General features: G+C 43.4%; 2 protein-coding genes and 1 pseudogene across 3 annotated transcripts in view; all 3 read right to left on the reverse strand.

Annotated features, from left to right (window-relative positions):
- TGM4 (transglutaminase 4) overlaps positions 1 to 4,689 on the reverse strand; it is a 40,062-nt gene extending 35,373 nt beyond the window's left edge. Inside the window, exon 1 of the mRNA XM_011981108.1 lies at positions 4,606 to 4,689. Coding sequence (XP_011836498.1) covers positions 4,606 to 4,624 — 19 coding nt within the window. The 5' untranslated portion in view covers positions 4,625 to 4,689. The remainder of the gene's footprint in view (positions 1 to 4,605) is intronic.
- Positions 4,690 to 5,237: 548 nt separating this feature from the next.
- On the reverse strand, positions 5,238 to 5,952 carry LOC105540452 (annotated as a pseudogene). The gene has a single exon (XR_001006192.1). The product of XR_001006192.1 is annotated as a peptidyl-prolyl cis-trans isomerase A pseudogene (transcript).
- Positions 5,953 to 18,378: 12,426 nt separating this feature from the next.
- The window catches only part of TMEM42 (transmembrane protein 42), a 4,437-nt gene continuing 998 nt past the window's right edge, over positions 18,379 to 21,817 (reverse strand). Inside the window, exons 2-3 of the mRNA XM_011981150.1 lie at positions 19,714 to 19,860; positions 18,379 to 19,021 (exon numbers count right to left, since the gene is read on the reverse strand). Of these exons, the coding sequence (XP_011836540.1) occupies positions 18,881 to 19,021; positions 19,714 to 19,860 (288 nt within the window). The 3' untranslated portion in view covers positions 18,379 to 18,880. The remainder of the gene's footprint in view (positions 19,022 to 19,713; positions 19,861 to 21,817) is intronic.

The following is a 21,817-nucleotide window of genomic DNA, read 5'->3' on the forward strand; positions in this document are numbered from 1 at the left end:
AGAGACAGAGACAGAGACAGAGAGAAAGAGACCATAAAATAGCCAAGTCAAAGATGGCTAGGGACATAAGAGAAGAAATCAAAATGATGAGAAAGGAATAAGCCACTATTAAGAATGACCAGATAAATTTTTTAAAACATAACTTCTAAAAATGAAAATATGGTTCTCGAAATGAAAAAAACTCACAGGCTAAATAGCAAATAGACATAACTGAAAGAGAATCAGTGAACTAGAAAATAGACTGGAAACAAATACCTATAATACAACCTAGAGAAATATTAATAGAAGTAAATATGAAAAGCAGTTTAGAGACGTGGAGTCTTGTATGGAAAGGTCTAAACTATATATTATAGTTGTTCTGAAAGGAGAGAATCAAGAATGGGGAGCAGCAGTGAAGAGGTGATGGTTGAGAACTTTCCAAAATGCATGAGAGACATGAATCCTCTTATTTAGGAATCATAAAGAATCACAAATAGGATAAAGAGGAGGCCAGGCACAGTGACTCACGCCTGTAATCCCAGCATTTTGGGAGGCCAAGGCAGGTGGATCACTTGAGGCCAGTTCATGACCAGCCTAGCCAATATGGTGAAACCCCATCTCTATTATAAATAAAAAATTAACTGAGTAATGTAGCACATGCCTGTAATTCTAGCTACTCAGGAGGCTGAGGTAGGAGAATCGCGTGAACCTGGGAACTGGAGGCTGCGGTAAGCCAAGATTGTGTCACTGGGCTCCAGCCTGGGCGACAGAGTGAGACCTTGTCTCAAAAATAATAATGATAATAATAATAATAAAATAAAAATAAATAAAAGTAATAAATGCCCATTACAAAAATTAAGTTTCTCTCCTATCCCAGACTCCCAGATCTTTTCTCCAGAGAAAATCACTATAAAGCATCTAAGTATCTTTCCAGTTTTCTCTGCCATAAACCAATACTTTAGTTACAGAAACAGGAGCTTTCTCAATACACTATTCTGCACATTGCTTCTCTCTCTCTGTTTCTCCCCCTACTTCTCTCTCACACATATATCTTGAAATTTATCTCCTAACCACCCAATTAGATCTTGTTATTATTTTCTTTTAATTTTTTTTTTTTTGAGACAGAGTCTCATTCCGTTTCCCAGGCTGAAGTGCAATGATGTGATCACAGCTCACTGCAGCCTCCACCTCCCGGGCTGAAGCAATCCTCTCACCTCAGCCTCCTGAGTAGCTGGCACTACAGGCATGCATCACCACGCCCAGCTAAGCTTTTCATTTTTTGTGAAGATGGGGTCTCCCTGTGTTGCCCAGGCTGGTCTCAACCTTGTTTTGTTTTGTTTTTTAGCAGCTATTATCCCTCTGGATGGACATGTAGATCGTTTAAAATCTTATATGCTACAACGTACTTCCTTGTACATGTATCTTTGCACTCATGTGTGACAATACTTGTAAGAGAAATCTTCCAAAGCAGAATTGCTGTGTCACATGATATGGGCATCTTTAATTTCAGTAAATGTTGCCAGAGAGCCTTCTAGTGACTGCACCAGTGACACTCCTACAAAAAGATGGGACGATGCCTTTTTAAAGCTATTTTCTATTAAACTTTTAATCTTAGCTAATCTGATAAATGAAAAAAATGAAATCTCATTGCTGTTTTGCTTTTATACAACCCTCCCTCCCTCCCTTCCTTCCTTCCTTCCTTCCTCTCTCTCTCTCTCTCTCTCTCTTTCTTTCTTTCTTTCTTTCGACAGAGTCTTGGCCTGTCACCCAGGCTGAACTGCAGTGGTACAATCATGGCTCACTGCAGCCTTGAACCTGAGTAGCTGAGTAGCTGGAACTACCCATGTGCACCACATGCCTGGCTAATTTTTATTTCTATTAATTTATTTATTTTTGAGACAAAGTCTTCCTCTGTTGCCCAGACTGGAGTGCAGTCTCGGCTCACTGCAGCCTCTGCCTCCCAGGTTCAAGTGATTCTCATGCCTCAGTCTCCCAAGTAGCTGGAATTACCAGTGTGTGCCACCACGCCTGGCTAATTTTTGTATTTTTTAGTAGAGACAGGGTTTCACCATGATGGCCAGGCTTGTCCCTTACTTCTGATCTCAAGTGATCTGCCCAGCTTGACCTCCCAAAGTGTTGGGATTACAGGCATGAGCCACCGCACCTGTTTCCCAGGCTGGTCTTGAACTCCTGCACTCAAGCAATCCTCCTATCTCAGCCTCCCAAATTTGGGGATTATAGGCATGAACCACCGCACCTGGCCTGCTGTTTCAGTTTTGTTTCATGACCACCCTCGTTACAAGTAAGGTTGAACATCTTTTCATGTATTACAATTTATATTTCTTTTTCTTTGAACTACCTAATACTGCTCTTTGTCCACGTATATTTTGGGATGTTGGCCATTTTCTTATAGATCTGAGAGCTCTTTTTATACTACAGAATAGCATTTGCTTCTCATATGTGTTGAAAGTACCCTTCACAGTTCCATTACCTTCTGACTCTGGAGGTTTTGTCTCACATGTATTTTTAATTTTTCTGCAGTCAGTTTTACCTTTCTTTTACTTTATGTTTCTAGGTTTTCTATTTTCCTTTGTAACACCTTCTCCAGTCCGAGATTATTTTTCATACTGCCTTCATTTTCTTCTAATGCCTTTACAATTTCATCTTCGACCTTTCTGGGATTTGTTGTGGTATAAGCCATGAGATAGAGATCTGGCTTTGTTTTTCTCGAAATACTAACCAGTTGTCCTAATACCACAAATTGTACAATTTCTCATTTCCTCCACTTATATGAAATCCTATCTTTATCCCACACATACCACCATTTTCCAGGTCCCTATTTGGATGTCCTGACCTCCCAGAGTGGTTGGAAGAAAAAATGACATAATATTCATGAAAACACCATGAAGTCATCACAACTCACTAATGTTGTAAGGTAGCATGTGATGGTTACTTGCACAAGCCCATCAGAAAGGACACCTCAGGAAGTGTCAGCTTCCCCCACCAACACCCCAACACTGGTGGCCATGAGATGACTGTCTTTGGTGATTTAGATCTTGAGAGTAAAGTCAAATTGTGCCCAGCAGGGAGGCAGAGTCGTGCGGCATGAAACGAACACACACCGGGTTTGCGTCCCAGCTCTGCTACCCATGGCTGGGACCTCAGGCAAGTCGTCAAACCTCCCCAGTGAGCAGGTCGCATCTCTTGAGAATGACAGCATGGGTCAGGCGATACTACCTTTCCTTCAGGTAGTCCTCAGTAATTTACATAGTACTTTCCCAGAATTGATGTGACTTGCCCAAAGCCACAGGGCCATTTAGTGCATGGTAGAGACATGAATCTTCTCTCCTATCAGGAGGTGCTTCCCATCACACCACACCACCCTTTCTCAGTCCCAAGGACTCTTTACCCTTCAAGGCTGAGTCTAGCTGAGGCGTCAGCCGTCTAAGGAGGAACTCAAAACTCTGTGGCCTTGGGACTAAAAAGAAGAGTCTGATTTCTTTAGAAATGTCACCCTACAAAAAAGGAGAAGCTGGAAACTAGGAGGGTCTGGCTTAGTCCCTTTGCAGAGTTTCAAAGCAGCCATTCCTTGGCTATCAAGCAGCTTTTCAAGCAACAGAGGCGGCTGCTGAGCAGACGCTGCTGGGAGGTCACAGAGGGCTTGGGGGCTGGGGAGTCGGCAGAGGGGTTCAAACCCAGCCATGTTGCTCCCTAGCAGCACCTGGACTCCCTGAAGTAAAAGTGAGGGCTCTGGTGCCTGCTCTTGGTGGTGGTAGGCGGCTGCATCCTCATGGCACACAGAGCTTGGCACATGACCCCCCTCTGCTATTCCCCACTCTGAGAAGCATGACACTGTTGACAGCAGCAGACAGACCCTCTGCAGTAGGGAACTCCATCAGGTGACCTTGAGAAAGGACAGGACGCATTGAGAGACACTCTACAAAATAACTGGTCTGTACTCCTCAAAAGTGATGAAGTCACAAAACTCCAAGAATGACAGATGAACTGTTCCAGACAAAGGAGACCAAAGAGGCACCACAACAGAATGCAAAGCCTGACCTAGGATTTTCTTCTGCTATAAATGACATTATTGGGACAATCGGTGAAATCTACATAAAATCTGTGGGTTGGATAACAGTATTGAAATGGTGTTCATGTCCTGGTCTTCATAATCGTATTGGTTACATAAGAGAATGTCCTTGTTTTTAGGAAATACACACCAAAGTATTTAATAATGTAATATCTGCAACTTACTCTCAAGAGTTCAAAAAATATATATTTGTCTATCTATCTATCTATCTGTATCATCTATCTGTCCATCGATCGAGAAGGATAAAGCAAATGCGGTAATCATTTAGGGAATCTGGATAAAGGATATATGGATATTCTTCTTTTTATTTTTGCAATCTTTTTGTAAATCTGAAATTATGCCTAAATGAAAAGTTTGTTTTTTTTTGTTTTGTTTTGTTTTTTTAAAAAGGGATGAGACAGAGAGCAAGCAGCACAAGGGCCACAAGTTAGGGTGAGAGGGCAATGACCCCAAGCACCGGGCAGAGGCAAGAGAGCGGTTTAGGGCCAGCTGGCTGGAGGGGCACGTGGGGCTCCATGGAGATTTCACCCACTAACCTTTTGATGCGTCCATCATCCCTTCAGATTCTCTCCTGCAATGCCAGGGAGGACTATCTCTGATGCCTGGTGCTTCCACACAGTTGGTCCTCAGGAGAGGAAACAGCCCTTTTTATGTGATCCTGGGCTAGATGTGACTCTGCTGTGGCTGCCAAGGGGCGGGGTTTGGGAAGGGGATGTTGACTAGAAATAATAAAATCCCGGAACCTTCCATATCAGACCTAGGAAATCAGGAGCCAAGATGAGCTGATGTAAAAGGGACAGACAATGGAGAATGGCACCTCCTTGTCTGTTATATGAGCCTAACAATGGGTAACCAAAAGCCAGGACCCTATGACCTACACTACATGTGACCTGACATCCTGGTTACTATCAAGATCAAGTCTAGGAACCCAGGCTAATCTTCACTGACTTTATGTCTTTCTTCTTCTTCTCTTTTCCTCAAGTTGAAAAAGTAAGAGATGCTTGTGAGTTTTTTGTTTTACATTTTGAATATATAATGCATCCACATGGTTCAAAATTGAAAAAATGCCCCCTGGCTACCTTGATGCATCCTACTACCAGTTTCTTTTGGATCTTTCCAGAGATGTTGTATGCACTGAGAAGCAAATAATGTACTATTATTATTATTTTGTTATTTAGTTTTTATTTCATAATCATAAACTTAACTCTGCAATCCAGCTAGGCATGGAAGGGAACAAGGAAAACAAGGAACCCAAAGGGAACTGAGCGAGAGCACAAAGATTCGAGGATTCTGCGAGCAAATGGGGTGGAGGGTGCTCTCCTGAGCTATAGAAGGAACGGTCTGGTGGTTAAGATAAAACACAGGTCAAACTTATTAGAGCTGTCCACAGTCAGCAATGGTGATCTTCTGGCCGGTCTTACCACTCCTGGACCCAAAGCGTTCCATGGCCTCCACAATATTCATGCCTTCACCATGCCAAAGACCACAAGCTTGCCATCCAACCACTCAATCTTGGCAGTGCAGATTAAAAACTGGGAACCATTTGTGTTGGGTCCGGCATTTGCCATGGACAACACGCCAGGACCTGTATACTTTAGGATGAAGTTCTCATTATCAAATTTCTCCCCATAGATGAACTTGCCACCAGTGCCATTATGGCGTGTGACGTCACCACCCTGACACATAAACTCTGGAATAATTCTGAAAGCAGGAACCGTTATAACCAAATCCTTCCTCTCCAGTGCTCAGAGCACAAAAGTTTTCTGCTGTCTTTGGAATCTTGTCTGCAAACGGTTCGAAGGAGACGTGGCCTAAGGGCTCGTCGTCGACGGTGATGTTGAAGAACACAGTGGGGTTGACCATGGTTGATATTACAGGGCTCCCAGCAGCGACGGCATCATCCGCAAAGCAAATAATGTATCATTTTATTTACACAAATGAGAGCATATCACTGCGTCGCTCAGGCTGGTCTGGAACACCTAGGCTCAAGGGATCCGCCCACCTTCACCTCCCAAAGTACAGGTGTGAGCCACCATGCCTGGCGAGATGGGACTGTTCCTATTGCACATGGAATAGTGGCCCAGTCTTTTCACAGCTGCACATATTCTGTTTGTGTGGATGGTCCCTAATTTATGTAACTTACCTCCCATCCATAGGCATCTGGTTTGCTTCCAATATTTCCCTATTACAATCAGTGTTGCAAAGAATAAGGTTGGACAGAGATCATTTTACTGTCCTGTGAGTGTGTCTATAGGAAGAATTGAATGCCTTGAAGTAGATATGTTAGGCCAAAGAGCATAAGCTTTTCTAATTTTAATGGCTATCTCCTCTGCTCTCCACAGGGGCACTTGTGGTATTTTTTAATGATGCTATGTCTACTGAAAGGAGCCAGCCTGGCATAGTAGCAGAAATGCCAGAGGAAGAGAGGAGACTCCTGACATTGAAACCCCAACACCACAGTAACTTGCTGTGTGTCAATGGGAATGTTGTCTTCATTAGCTCCTTTCCTGAAGAGTGAGGGGACTGAATAATGATGCCAATGGTCTCTTCCAGATGAAAAGCCCAGGGGATGGGCAATTGCCTTTGCTGGCTTTAAGGCAAGCCAGAGAGCAACGACCCTGGTTACTTTGAATAACAATAATGAAGTCAGAGGTTTTTGCTGTTCTGCAGGCAAGTATCTCAGCGCCACATCCCTAGATATAATAGAATAAACCAAGCCCTGAAGTGCACATGGCATTTACGAAAAGCCTTGGCTGGGCTCTGTCTGCAGAGAAGCCCTAGGCCCCATGATTATAGGCGCAGGAGTGGGAGGATGCTTGCTTTTCTCTGTATTTCCTTTTGCATCATCAGAATTTAGCACCATGTGCATGAATTACCTATTTAAGAATAAATTCACTGCTTAAAGGGAAAAGGCCTCTATATAAAAGTCCTGGCCTAGGGGTGAGAGGGTCCGGGTTTTAGTTGTTTCACCTCTCTGGGCTTCCTTCATCATCTTTGACAAATGAGGGGCTTGTGCAAGATGAGCTTTCTCCAGGCCAGAGAATCCAGGGTACCAGAGTGAGTATAAAAGTGTCTAAAAGGAATAGACTTTGGGTCAGACAGAACTGGGCCTACATCCTGGGTCCTCTACAGATCCGCTGTGTGACCTTGGGAAGTCACTTCTCTGTATCTCTGTTTCTTCATCTGGGATGTGGGAAATAATAACACCCACACCACAGGTCACATGTCTGAAACTGGATGCGATGAGGAGGCAAAGGCATTCAAAATTCTCTGCAGAAATGAGCTACACTGGGGACCTTACAAAGGACCCCCCCGCCCCATCCCAACACCCTCATTTCACAGATAGAAAAAGTGCAGCTTAGAGAGAGGCAGCCACCTGGGCATCAGCAGAGAATCCATGAGTCTGCCTTCCCTCTTCCTGCAACAGAACTTCCAGGCCTCAGCAGAGTCGGCCCATATTTAGTACCTTGTGCATGTGGCATTTTATCTGTCAGCTGGTCCCAAAGGATCATCTGTTCTCACGTTTCCTGTCTGGGGCCACAGCTGACACCATGGTCTAGTCACAGGCCGCTGGGGCTGTCGCCGCCCCCGTCCCCCCCACTCCCCCCCACCTCAGGCTGAACTGCAGCCCCCATATTGCACTAGCACCTGGTGGCCAACCCCTGGCATATTGGGATCAGAGGCAGCCCACTCAAGACCCTCTGCTCTCTGCTCTCCAAGGGGACCAGGCGCAGGCCCCACCATGAGACAGGAGGCTCCGAATGTGCTGTCCCAGAAAAGTTGGCATGGTCTAAACTTCACATTAATCCACAGATGATGGAGCTGGGGAGGAGGGAGAAGAGGAAAAGGCAGGCAAGAAGAGCCTGCAAACCACCTGGTAAGGTGGGGAACAGAAGACATGTCTCAAGATGAAGTTCACAGAGGACCTTAGCCAGGAATGGAATCTTCTCATTTTGTGTCCCTAACCCATAGCATGGCACAGAGTGCTCAGCAGATGAGAGAATGCATGAATAAATGAACAAGTAAGCAAACAGGACAGGGTGCTCAGGTGGAAGCCCAGGAGCAGCCCCATGCCTGTGCCTGTGGGGCAGGTGCCTCCTGCAGAGGTCAGGGGAGGCTGTGTCCTCTTCTCCCAATGCATGCTGGGAGTCCCTTTTGCAAGGAAAGCCCAATACACACTGGTTTTGGGGATTCAAGCCCAATCCTCGACCCACATCTGCACCCACCTGCCGATTCTGAGGATGAAAGAACAACTGAGGCCCTGTCAGACTCTAGGCGCCACAGGGGCTGTTCATGGTGCTAAGCTCGGTGCTAAATCATAAAGATAGCCATCCCGATGCATCCCCGCCCCCTTTTTTTGTGTGGAGACAGGGAGGAGTTAGTAAATACGCATCACAGATTTATGGGAGAAAAATCTTTTCTTCTTGTATCTGAAGCTATAAATTCATCTCTAATCTGACTCTTATTATATATGTAAACAACTTTATAGGAGAAAGTAAAAGAATCCAATAAACCCTGAAGTCATCTCTCATTAAGCCACTCCTAGCGCTTGCCATAGTACACAAATGTGTTTACATGGCATGGAGCAAACCTGGCACTTCAGGCCATGCCTGGCAGGCTGCCCTTGTGGACACTGTTTAGGATCTGCCTATTTCAAATGCTCACCCCTGTTCATGGGCACATGATATTCTACCATATTTGCCTAACCATTCCTCAACTATCAGGCAACTAACTGTTATTAGCAGTAATGCAGCTAGGAACCCTGTTGCCTAAATTGTGTATTTTTTTCCTTTTGAATTTTCCCCCTGGTGTAGCATTAGGTCTAACTGCATAGGGGACTGACTTTTAAACTCTGGTGAGGGGCTGCCCCATGATGGACCACCCTGGTGACAGGACTCACTACTGTAGACCTCTGGGCAAGAAGAACGTTGGGGACCCTGTTGAAGACCAGCAAGGGAACACGGAAGTAGTACAGACAAGACAGGCTCTCAGTCAGGCTATCTGGGGTCCCATCTCAGTTCAATATATGACAAGTTGAGTAGATTTGGGGGAAATCTGAGCCCTCCAAGCCCTTGTTTCCCAAAGGAACTGGATGGCTCTGGAATTTGGAGTAATAATTCTCTGGCCAGTCCAGCCCTGGAGCCAATTCCACTGGAATCAACATGGTCTGCCTCACCTCCAACCCTAACCTGTCTGATTCACCATACCTCTAGACTCTGGGCTGGGCCCTGCCATTCCTTACCCAGGCCCAAAGAGCCCAGAGCACACATTGGCTAGCAAAGATGATCTTGGGGTTTTCTTGCTAAACAACAGCAGTGATATTTGTATGTCTAATGATTGTTAAATATGATCATTCCCATTTATCAGTGAAGTTTTGTCTAAAAACATTTATGAAACCTTACAAAAATTCCAAAACAAGTAATGAAAACTTACATCTCCCTCATCAAGTTCAAGAAATAAAACTTTATGGCTACAACTGAAGCTCTCAGCCCCTTATATATCCTTTCCCAACCCCAACTTCCTTTCCTCCCTCCCCAAAAGTAACCACTACTCTGAGTTTGGTATTTAAGTTTCTTTGCTTATTTAAAAATACTTACTACACGTGTGGATATCTAAAATAATAGGTAGTATTGTTTTGAAGGTTTTAAATTTTTTGTAAAGTTATCCTTAACGTGCCCTTCTACTTTTTTTCACGCTACATTATTATTTTGAGATTTTTTTTCCATGTAATTCATGCTTGTCAACACTGTATAGTATTCAATACACTGTATGCTATAACTTCTCTATCCTCCCATTGATATTTGTTTCACATTTTTCTCAGTTATAAACACTGCTGCAACAAGCACGTGTGTGCGTGTCTCCTGGTGCACAAGTGAGAGTTTCCAGGACTGGAACTGCTGGCTCAAACAGTATGCACATCTTCTGTTTTGTCAGATGACAGTAAAATGTTTCCAGAGGGTTATACTAATTTATACTCCCACCAGTAGCACATGGGAATTCAGTGCTCCACGACATTAGCCTTGCTTGTTGTTCAACTTTGTAACTTTTGCCAATCTTATATGAAATGGCATCAATGGTATCTTACTGAGCTACCCCTGGCTTTACTGAGGTACAATTTATATCCAATAAAATTCACCCACTTTCAGTGTAGAATGTTAGTTTTATACAGCTGTGTAATGACCACTATGATCAAGATGTAGAAAAGAGGCATCACCCTAAAAAGTTCCTTCTTGCCCTGATTCCCAGCCCTAAGCAAACACTGATCTGCTGTCTGTCACTGGAGTTTTGCCTTTTTTTCTTTCCAATTACATATAAACGGAACCATATGGTATATATTCTTTTTGGGTCTGACTTCTTTCACTTAGCATAATTATTTTATGATTCTCCTTGTGACAGCTTGTATCAATACTCTCTTCCTTTTTATTGAAGAGTAGTATTCCATAGAATGAATATGGATGGCCATTTGGGTTGTATCAGTCAGCTCATGCTGCCATAACAAACACCACAGACTGTATGACTTAAACAACAGATATTTATTTCCTCACAGTTGTGCAGGCTGAGAAGTCCATGATCAATATGCTGGCAAATTCAGTTTCTGGAGGGCCCTTTTTCTGGCTTGCCTTCTCCCCTTCTTGCTATGTCCTCAAATGACCTCTCCTCTGTACATGTGCAGATAGAGTCCTTCTTGTAAGGACTCCTGTTCTATCAGATTAGAGTTCTATCCTTATAACCTCAGTTAACTTTATCTTCATAAAGCCCAATCTTCAAATACAGGTATACTGGGGTTTGGGGCTTCAACATCAATCTCAGGGGGCACATAATTCAGTCTGTAACAGGGTTATTATGGATAACACTGCTATGAACATTCTTTTACAAGTGTTTATGTGGACATATGTTTTCATTTCTCTGTGATAAATGCCTAGGAGGGGCAAGTATATGTTTAACTTTATAAGACACTGTTAAACTGTTTTACAAAATGGTTGTACCATGTTGCTCCACAATCAGTAGTTCCAGTTGCCTACATCTTCACCAATACTTATTAATTCCACTCATTTAAATTTTAGCCATCTTAGTAAGTGTGCAGTAGTATCTCATTGTGGCTTTAATTTTCATTTCCTTAATGACTAATGATATTGTGTCTATTTTCAAATGCATATCTATTACCTATGTATCTTCTCTTGTGAAGTGCCGTTAAAACTTTTTGCCCTTGTATTACTGGGTTGTCCTCTTAAATTGCAAGAACTCTACATATTCTGGACACAAGTCCTTCATCAGATATATGTTTTGCAAGTATTTTCTCCCAGTCTGTGGCATGCCTTTTCCTTGTCCTCTGCAGTTTTAATTTGCATTTTCCTTATTACTAGTGAGGAAGAGCCTTTTCATATGTTTATTGGCTGTTTCAAGTTTCCTCTTCTATGAATTATCAACCTACATACTTTCTGTTGAGGTATTTTGTCTTTTTCCTAATGATTTATAAGATCTGAGCAGCTTTGAGAAAATAATTCCTAAGACCCCCTCCAACTACCTACCTGAATCTTTCTGTTCCTGCCCTCACTGGGGGTGAGATGTCTGTGCTCCTCGCTAAGGGGCAAAACTGTCTACTTGTGCATCAGATCCTATCTCACCTGCTCTGGCTCAGCACTCAATGCTCTCTTCATCCCCTTCTTCCTGAATTTCTCAATCTTCCCATGGATATGGGATCAATGCCATTAACATATGTAAATATGCTACTGTTTTCCTATCTGAACCAAAACTAAAACAAAACCAAAGCCCCTCTCTTGTTCCCATCTTCTCTGTCAGCCACTGCCCCAGAGTTCTGCTCCTTTTGTAGAAAAACTCCTTGAGTCATCACCACTTGTTGTCTCCAATTCCTCGTCTCACCATTCTCTTTTTTTGTTTTAAAATATTGTGGTAAAATATACATAAAATTTATCATCTTTATCACTTTTGAGTGTACAATTCAGTGACGTTAAGTACATTCATAATGCTGTGCAACCATCATCATTATCCATTTCAGAAGTTTCATCGTTTCAAACTGAAACACCATACCCTTTAAACAATAACTGCCCACCCTCTGCCCGGGGTAACCATTGTTTTGCTTTCTGTCGCTATGAATTTGCCTATTCTAGGTACCGTATATAAGTAGAATTATACATGTCCTTGTGTCAAGCTTATTTCACTCAGCAACATGTTTTCAAAGTTCATCCATATTGTAACATGTGTTGGAATTTCACTCCTTTTTATGGTTGAATATTATTCCATTGTAAGTATATACCATATGTTTATTCATTCATCTGTTGATGAACATTTGGGTCATTTCCATCTTTTGGCTATTGTAAATAATGCTGCTATGAACATTGGTGTACAAGTATCTGTATGAGTCCCTGTTTTCAATTATTTAGGGTATATAAATACTTAGAAGTGGAATTGCTGGGTCATGTAATAGTTCTATGTTTAACTTTTATGGAACCATCATACTGTTTTCCACAATGGCTGAACCATTTTACATGCCCACCAGCAATACACAAGGGTTCCAATTTCTCCACACGCATCAACATTTGTTATTTTGTTGTTTCTGTTTGTAATTAACACTATCCTAATGGGTGTGAAGTGGTATCTCATTATGGTTTTGATTTGCATTTCCCTAGTGACTAGTGATATTGAGCATCTTTCATGTGTTTATTGGCCATTTGTATTTCTTCCTCGGAGATTTGTCTATTAAAGTCCTTTTCCTGTTTCTAAATTAGGTTTTGGGTTGACATTGAATTGTAGAAGTTCTTTATATATTCTGGATATTAATCCCTTATCAGATACGTGATTTGCAAATATCTCCCATTCTGTTTGAGTTGTCTGGTCACTCTCCTGATGGTGTCCTTTCATGCACAAAAGTTAATTGTTATAAGGCCCAATTTATTTTCTCTTTTGTTGCTTATATTTTCAGTATCACAATCAATAAATCATTGTCAAATCTGATTCTTGAATACGTTCTATTTTCTTCTAAGAGTTTTATTGTTTTAGCTTTTACATTTAGGTCTTTTATCCATTTTTAGTTAACTTTTGTATATCATGTAAGGTAAGGGTCCAACTTCCATTATTTTGCGTATGGATATACACTTTTCTCATTACCATTTGTCAAAAGGACTGTTTTCTCCCCATTAAATTGCCTTGGCACCCTGTCAAAGTGTTTTTTTGTCGGCTCTCTATATATCCCTTTGGTCCTTATGTATTTCTTTATGCCATTACCACATTTTAAAAATACATAGCTTTGTAACAATTTTGAAGTCAGAAAGTATGAGTCCTCCAACTTTGTTCTTTTTTCTCAAGATTGTTTTGACTATTTGGGATCCCTTGAGATTCCATAAGAATTTCAGAATAGGTCTATTTCAGCAAAAAACATCATTGGGGTTTTGAAACGGATTGCGTTGAATCTGTAGATCGCTTTGGGTAGTACTGTCATCTTAACGACATTAAGTCTTCCAATCCATAAACACAGAAACTCTATTTATGACTTCCTTAATTTCTTGAAGCAAAGTTTTGTGGTTTTTAGTGCACAAGTCTTTCACCTCCTTGGTTAAATTTATTCCTAAGTATTTTGTTCTTTTTGATGCATTCTAAATGGAATTGTTTTCTTAATTTCCTTTCCAGATTGTTGTTAGTGTATAGAAATGCAATTGGTTTTGTGTGTTGATTTTGTATCCTGCAACTTTGCTGTATTTATTAACTCCTAGCAGTTTTTTGGAATCTTTAGGGTTTTCTACATATAAGATCATATAATTTGTGAACAGTGGTAATTTTACTTCTTTCCTTCCAATCTGAATATCCTTTGTTTCTTTCTCTTGCCTAATTGCTCTGGCTAGGACTTCTAGAATCATCTTGAATAGAAGTCGTGAAAATAGGCATCCTTGTCTTGTTCCTAATCTTGGGGGAAAGCTTTCAGTCTTTTACCATTGACTATAATGTTAGGTGTGGGTTTTTCGTAAATGGCCTTTATCATGTTAAGGAAATTTCCTTCTATTCCTAGTTATTGATTTTTCTCATGAAAGGAAGTTACATTTTGTCAAATGCTTTTACTGCATAGAGATGATCACTATTCCTTCTTGAATCTAATCCAGTAAGGCTCTTGCCCTGTCACTCCTCAAAGTTGCTCTTATCAATGTTATCTCTTTGCTAATCCAAAGCCATTTCTCAATCTTCAATTTACCTGACTGTTCGGCAGCTTTAGCCTGGGTGATCACTGCCTTTTTCTGGAGATGATTCCAGGACACCACACTTGCAAATGACCACACTGGCTATTTCCTCTTACTTACCTTGCTGGTTCTTTCACATCTCCCAGACTTCTAAACATTGGAGTGCCCAGTTCAGTCCTTGGACATCTTCTCTCTAGAAGATGTCATCTAGTCTCATGGCTTCAAATACCATCTCTATGCTGATGACTCCCAGACATCTCCTTGAGCTTCTGAGCCCTATGTCCTATTGGTTACTGCCTACCCAACACTTTCACCTGGATATATTATTACAGGGATCATAATTAACAGGTTCAAAACTGAGCTGTTGATATTCCTGCTCAATCAGGCTCCTCTTCCAGTCTTCTTCACTCCATTATTGACATCTTCATTCTTCAAGCTGCTCAGGCAAAACTATGGATTCATTATTGACCTCTCTTTCTCTCACACCCACATCCAAGGCATCAGCAAATCCTGTTGGCTCTGCCTTTAAAATGCATTATTTAGTCCATTACTTCTTGTCACCTTCACTGCTACCAGAGCCTCCCTCTCCTCTCATTTGGATGGCTGCAGTGGCCCCTTAAAAGGTCTTCCTGCTTCTGCTCTAGCCTTCCACAGTGTGTTCTCAGTACAAGAGTGATCCCTTCAGAGTATCAGTCAGATTAGCTCTCTTCTGCACCCTCAGAGTAAAAGTCAAAGTCCTTTTAATGGTCTGCAACAGACCCTGCATTATCTGGCCCCTGTCACATTCTGATCTGGTAATGGATTTTTGGATATGCATCAAATGAAAAACCAAACAAACATAAAGGAAAAATAGACAAATTGAATTTCATCAAAATAAAAAAATTGTGCTCTTCAAGAGACATCACTGAGAAAATAAAAAGACAACCCATAGAATGGGAGAAAATATTTGCAAATCATATACCTGAAAAGTAACTTCTATCCAGAATACCAAAAGAACCTTTATAACTCATTAACAAAAATATAATCCAGTTTTAAAATGGGTAAATGCTTTAAATAGAATTTCCCCAAAGAAATTCCATTTAAGAATATACAAATAACCAACAAGCACAGAAAAGATGCTTGACACCATTAGTCATTTTGAAATGGAAATCAAAACCACGAGATTCCACTAGACTGGCAGGACAATAACAGTGTTGGCAAGGATGTGAAGAAACGGGAACACTCATACTCTGATGGTTACAATGTAAAATGGTGCAACTGCCCTGGAAACAGTCTGGAAGTTCCTTAAAAAATTAAATATAGTTATCATATCATGTCATAGTTATGTCAGCAATTCCATTCCTAGGTACATACCCAATAGAATTAAAAACATGTTCACACAAAAATGTGTACACAATTGTTCAAAGCAGCATTATTCTAATAGCCAGAAAAGGGAAACAATCCAAATGTCTATCAAACGATGAATGGATAATGTGGTAGATACACACAATGGAGTATTATTGTCATAAAAAGGAATAACTGATTCATGCTACAACATGAATGAGCCTTGAAAACACTATGCTAAGTGAAAAAAGACCCAAAAGGCCATATATTGATGTTGTATAATCCATTTATATGAACTGTCCAGAATAGGCAAATCTATAGACAGAAAGTGGATCCTTGATTCCCATGGGCCTGGGGGAGGGTGGAATAGAAAATGGGTATGAGAATTTCTTTTGGAGTGATAAAAAGGTTCTGGAATTAGTTAGCAGTAATGGTCGAAAACCTTGTAATTCTACTAAAATACTACTGAATTGCACACTTTTAAAAAGAGTAAGTGAAAAAATAAAATTAAACAAAAGGAATGTCCTATGAGGCCTTTGAACCTGGATGTCAAATTGCCAGCTCCAAGCAAAGTTCAATCCATCATCCAAGATGCACACCAAAAAGACAAATATTGATATAGTATTGATATAGTTTATTCTTATCAAGAGAATAAACCTGTGAAATGAGGAAAATAAATATAGTGAACATTTCCTCAACTTTTTAGATGACTATAGAGGTGTATCTTTCTGCTTTTTGAAGAATGACTGATCTTCCTTTTAGAAAAACATCTTACATCTTGTACAAATGTACATCTACAAATACATCTTGTACATCTTGTACAAATACAGGCATATTTGTTGAGTTGAGTGATAGGGTTCCACGTCAACACCAACCATCTCTATGCATTCAGCAAGTGTCTGGATGGCAGGCCAGGTCCTCTCAGGACAATGCTTGCTCCAAGATGGACTTCCTTCTGCCCTTTTCACTAACTGCCCAGGGAGGCCGACCACCAGCTGTCAGCAGTCTTCAGGTCTCGCCTTGGCTTGCGTGTCTGACCCACATGGTGAACACACCCTGGAGAGCCTTGAATATCCTTCAGCTTCTTCACTGGTAGAAAGATGGGGTCAGACTAGATCAGGGATATCAACACTAGGGCCCCTAAGAAAAGGTAGGTGGCTGGTGACCAAAGGGTTCTGAGGTTTGGGCATGCTGAGTCACAGTGTGGAACAGGCCCCTTACTGCAGGGCCTTTCTGGGCTTTAAGGTGTTGGTGTGGGAAGCAGGACAGATGTAGGGAATGAGCTGAGCCCTGTCAGATTGGGCTGACATTGTGGTTCTGGCACTCCTCAACTGTGTGATGTCAGGCAAACTATTCCACTTTCCCAAGCGTTAGTTTCCTCACCTCTAATACAGGAACAAGAGTAGCTCCATCACGAGATGGCTGGGAGGGAATGCGTCAAAGTGGAGATAAATGATTAACATTCTGTGAATTACAACTTTGCCCTGGCCCCCATGGGCGCTCAAGGGTTTTGAAGAGTAGGAGTTTGCCAGCAAGAGGTGAAGGTGAAAGGAACCCAAGGCAAGGGAAAGAGCAAGTACAAAACATGCAGGCAGGACTGGACACGGTAGACTTGAGAATGGCTGACATGCAGATGTCTGGGGGGACTCAGCATGGTGGGGATAGCGCGAGGGAAACAGGTACTAAGGAGTCATCGAGGAAGAGAACTCTTGTTGGAGTGGTGGGCTAGGACCAGATCCACATCACAAGGGGCCATGGAATGGTTTTAGTAAGCTCATTCTGTTAATTGTGCTGACCACAGTAAAGGAAGAGAGCAATGAAGGTGCTACACCGGCGAGGAGGAGGGTGTGGACAAGACCCTTCGCTCTCCTAGCCTCCTGGCCATCAGGTCCCTCTCAACTGCAGGAAATGCAAGACTTGGGGCCAGAGATCAGACTCAGGAGAGCTGAGAGGGCCCTCAGACACCCCAGGGGAGAAGTGAAGCAGGTAAGTGCCGGGCTTGAAGCTCTGTGCTGGGAAAGTGTGCAGGCAGCACACAGCCCACTTTGAACTAGGAATTACATTCACACGGTCTAAGATACAAAAAGAACAAGGAGACCAGGTGCAGCGGCTCATGCCTGTAATCCCAGCACTTTGGGAGGCCAAGGCAGGCAGATCACGAGGTCAGGAGATCGAGACCATCCTGGCTAACACAGTGAAATCCCGTCTCTACTAAAAATACAAAAAATTAGCTGGGTGTGGTGGTGGGTGCCTGTAGTCCCAGCTATTCAGGAGGCTGAGGCAGGAGAATGGCATGAACCCGGGAGGCGGAGCTTGCAGTGAGCTGAGATTGCACCACTGCCCCTCCAGCCTGGGTGACAGAGACAGACTCCGTCTCAAAAAAACAAAAACAAAAACAAAAACAAACAAACAAAAAAGAACAAGGGGATCTGAGAAAGAAAAGCAAACGACAGAAGAGCCCTAAAGGTAAACGCTGGAGGAACAGAGTGGCAGGCAAGGGAGGGACCTCTGAACTACTTTCTTTCCCTAGTAAGTAAAACAAGGTCTCCAAAGGGAGGTCAAACTTTTCTCCTTGAGAGCACCAGGAAAAATGAGCAGACCCTGTGCAGTTCAAAGAGCCTTAGGCTGTGTGATCTCAGGAAGTAACCACAAGATCAAGCTCTAGCAGGTGTCAGAGCAATGAGGCCACAAGGCTTCTGTACCTGCCTCACTCTCCTGCCTCCTTCACACCAGGATTTCAGCTCACTCTGGCTCCCTCTTACTCCAAAGGGAAGGAAAGAATTAAGACACCGTACCTGGTAGTTTTAACTTACAAAAAAAGTATTTATTCACCCAGTTTTCCTCTTCTTGCCATAATACATAAGCATGACACAGATGGCCTGATACATCAGCATGGAATTGTCAGAAGGCCCCACCAGTCACTGCTTCTAAAGTTACATGACTGGCTTTTGTTTGGCAACAGGATAATAATTACAGCGTGGTTTCAAGTACCATACACAAAGCAGACCAACCCCAGGATCTCCAGCAACTGCGAAGGCTCACTGGGGTGGGCCTGGGAGCAAGAATCCAAAGCACTGCACAGATGATCAAAACGCTTCCAGTAGAACACTGCTGTGGCTGCATCTCTCCTTACAGAGCCAGAGTTGTCCACCCTCAAGCCTGCTCCGTCAGAGGCCTGCTTCCCTTGGCTGATGGTCAGAAGGCTGCACAACTGGGTCGCCCTAGGACACAGTCCCACATGCCATCCCAAGGCTGGGCCACCATCGTGATCTTTCCAGCTAGTCCATCCAGCAAAGTGGTGCTACTGCTGCTTGTGTGGAAGGGGCTTCCAGGTGGGCGGAAGCTTCCTGTGGATCAGGGTGAGTCCGCAGAGAATGAGGAACACTCCTCCCCACCACAAGACCTCCTGGCACTCTCCATACAGCACATAGCCCAGGAAGGCCTGTGGGACAAAGACAATTGTGAGGGACTCAACTTCAGCAGGTGGGCACAACCTCACTCTCCTGGGACTAACTTCCTTCTAAGGGTGCCAGGAGGAAAGGTCTGGAGCCAGAAGCCTTGGGCTTGAAACCTACCTGTCACCTTCAAGTCACTCTATTCAATCTCACCTGCACGAATGGAGAGGCTACCTCCCTCACTGCACTGGACCTCAGCAAAGCACACAAGAAAGACCCAGTAGAGGCCAGCAGGTAGACACAGCTGGTACCTGGTATTTGTTTCTCTCTCAATTCAAGATTGACTAGGCTCAGCTCCATCTTGTCAACCTCAGATTACATAGGGAAGAAAAGTCTCTGGGAATCCCAATGCTCTAAATCTCATGGAGCCTTGAGTGCACAGAAACCTAGGAAACAGCTAGGATGCACAGTGACTTCAGAATGAGGGCTCCACCCTGGAGGCACAGCAGGCAAGCAGGCTTTTTACTGTCAGGCTTCACTCATATCTAACTTGAGAATTCCTCCATGATTAGAATTACATTTGCTTCATGAATAGAGCATCATCCAGGGGTCAAGCCACAGCCCAACCTCTGCTTCAGTTCCTGTCCTTTCTCCTGTTTGGGAAAGGAGGGGTTACCCAAAGACAACTCACCCAGAACCCAGACTTAGGATTACAGCACCACACCCTCAGGCTACTCACCGAGCTGAGGATATTTGAAAAAGTCACTGTGACAGATGCAATGGCTGAAGACATGGAGAAACTGAGGCCACGGCTAAAGAAGGTCCACATCAGAGAATTGGTGCTCGCCATCACAATAATGCCTAAGACGCATAAACCCATGCTCACCTGCAGGAGAAAGTGTCACTGCAGCCACATCCACCCTGCACAGCAACCTGCAGACCCCCTCACAGCACAGCCAGCGCTGTGGTTGCTGGCACCCAGGCTCCTACTGAGCTCCCACTACAGCTCAGAGGGCCTCAGAGCTTTTCTGCACAGGGCTTCATTTAACCCTCAGTGGGCAGCAGACCCATCTTACAAGTAAAGCAAATTCAGAGAAGACACTCATTTGGCCACCTTGCTGGCCATACGATCTTGGGAAGAAGCAAAATGCTAATCCAAAGTCAGTATTTTCTACTGACACCAGCCCCTTATTGGTCTTACAATGACCAGTGCCTGAAGATCAGTCCCAGAGGGCCAAGTAGTTCTTACTCCGTAGGTAGTATGAGTTAAGTCAGGGATGGAGTTCTTACTTCTTGAGATCAGGGAAAGCACGAATTAGCGATGTCTGCTCTGTATTCCCACCCCCAAATCCTATACAAGTTATAGCCCAGCAAGGCTCACCCCTCTGGGCATTCTTGAGCTTTTACTCTGTGTTAGGCCCTGTGCTAAGAGTTTAAGCATTCTCATTTATTCCTTAACTTCATTTTACAGATAAAGACCCAGGGGCATTAAGTAACTTTCTTAAAGTGCTACAGTGATGAGAGCCACCAGGCTTCACAATCAGGCAGTGTACCTCCATGCTCTTAACTAGGACACAGTCCTGCCTGGGGGAAACACTACCTCAGACTATTTAGTGATCCCAGACATTCCTTGGAGAACTTGCAGATATTTTTTCTTTTTTAAAGGAGAAAGTCTCAAGAAAAGAGAGGATCTTTAGAAGCCTCCTACACAAAGCATATGCAGCCCCCCTTGCTTGGTGGTGAGTTAGAAGCTGGCCTGGAGACAAGGCGAGGAGGGGAGGGTGCGGGGGGCGGAATCTAAGTATCATATTTATTACTTGTAGTGGTTTCTCAGCAGCTGAACACATAGCGTCTTGAGAAAAAGGTGCTTTCTTACAACTTACACCAGAGTGTCCAGTCTTTTGGCTTCCCGGGGCCACACTGGAAGAATTGTCTTGGGTCACACATATAATACACTAGCACTAATGATAGCTGATGAGCTAAAAACAGTACAAATAAAATCGCAAAAAAATTCATGTTTTCAGTTTACAAATTTGTGTTGGGTCGCGAGTTGGACAACCTTGTCTTACACAAAGCAGCATATGGGCCAGTGGCAACCTGCTTACATAAAGGGTTATGAAGGTCTGGTTCATGACAACAAACTTCACAGCCCATAAAAGGTTATTCATTTTACTTTCGACCACCTACCCTATGAACTACACCCAATGGGATACTAACCTCAAGCATGGCAGCTTCTACTGGATTAGCCCTAAATAGGCTTAACCCTAAATAATCAGTGACCACTGTCCAGGTCAGAGGCTAACCCTGGGCTGCAGATGCAATGAAACCCCTCTAGCAAACAGACGCTGGTCTACGACATGGGACGGGAGAGGCAGAGATACACCTTAGCAGACGCCAGGAGGCAAGTTTGGGAGTTCTCAGCGTTAGGAAAACAACCAGAACGTCTCTGTCAGTATCTGCTTATGCCTACAGTATCCCAAACTCCCAATTTTCCTGGTAGTGGGGCAGCCAGGTCATCTGGTCACAATACCCGTTAATTACGGAGTAAAGGGATGGGCAACAGGCTTCTCACCTTAAGAGTCACGTGGAGAGAAATGTTCAGGCACAAGGGACTTAAAATGAGAGGTAGAGGGTGGATGTAGGAGGTGTAGGTCTTCCCCGAGAGCGAACTAGCCCAACCGGAGAAAAGGTTTTAGGTCCCTGGTAAGGGAGGAGGCCTCAGTCCCCGACGTTTCTTACCGCCTACACTGGACGAGGGTTTGGCGTGATTAGAGGCGAAACACACTCTCCCACCCCAGCTGACCGTAGCGCCGTGCGCGGCCGGGGGCCCCAGCCGGACAGAC

The sequence above is a fragment of the Mandrillus leucophaeus genome, unplaced genomic scaffold, assembly GCF_000951045.1.
Source record: "Mandrillus leucophaeus isolate KB7577 unplaced genomic scaffold, Mleu.le_1.0 Scaffold22, whole genome shotgun sequence".
Taxonomy (NCBI): Eukaryota; Metazoa; Chordata; class Mammalia; order Primates; family Cercopithecidae; genus Mandrillus; species Mandrillus leucophaeus.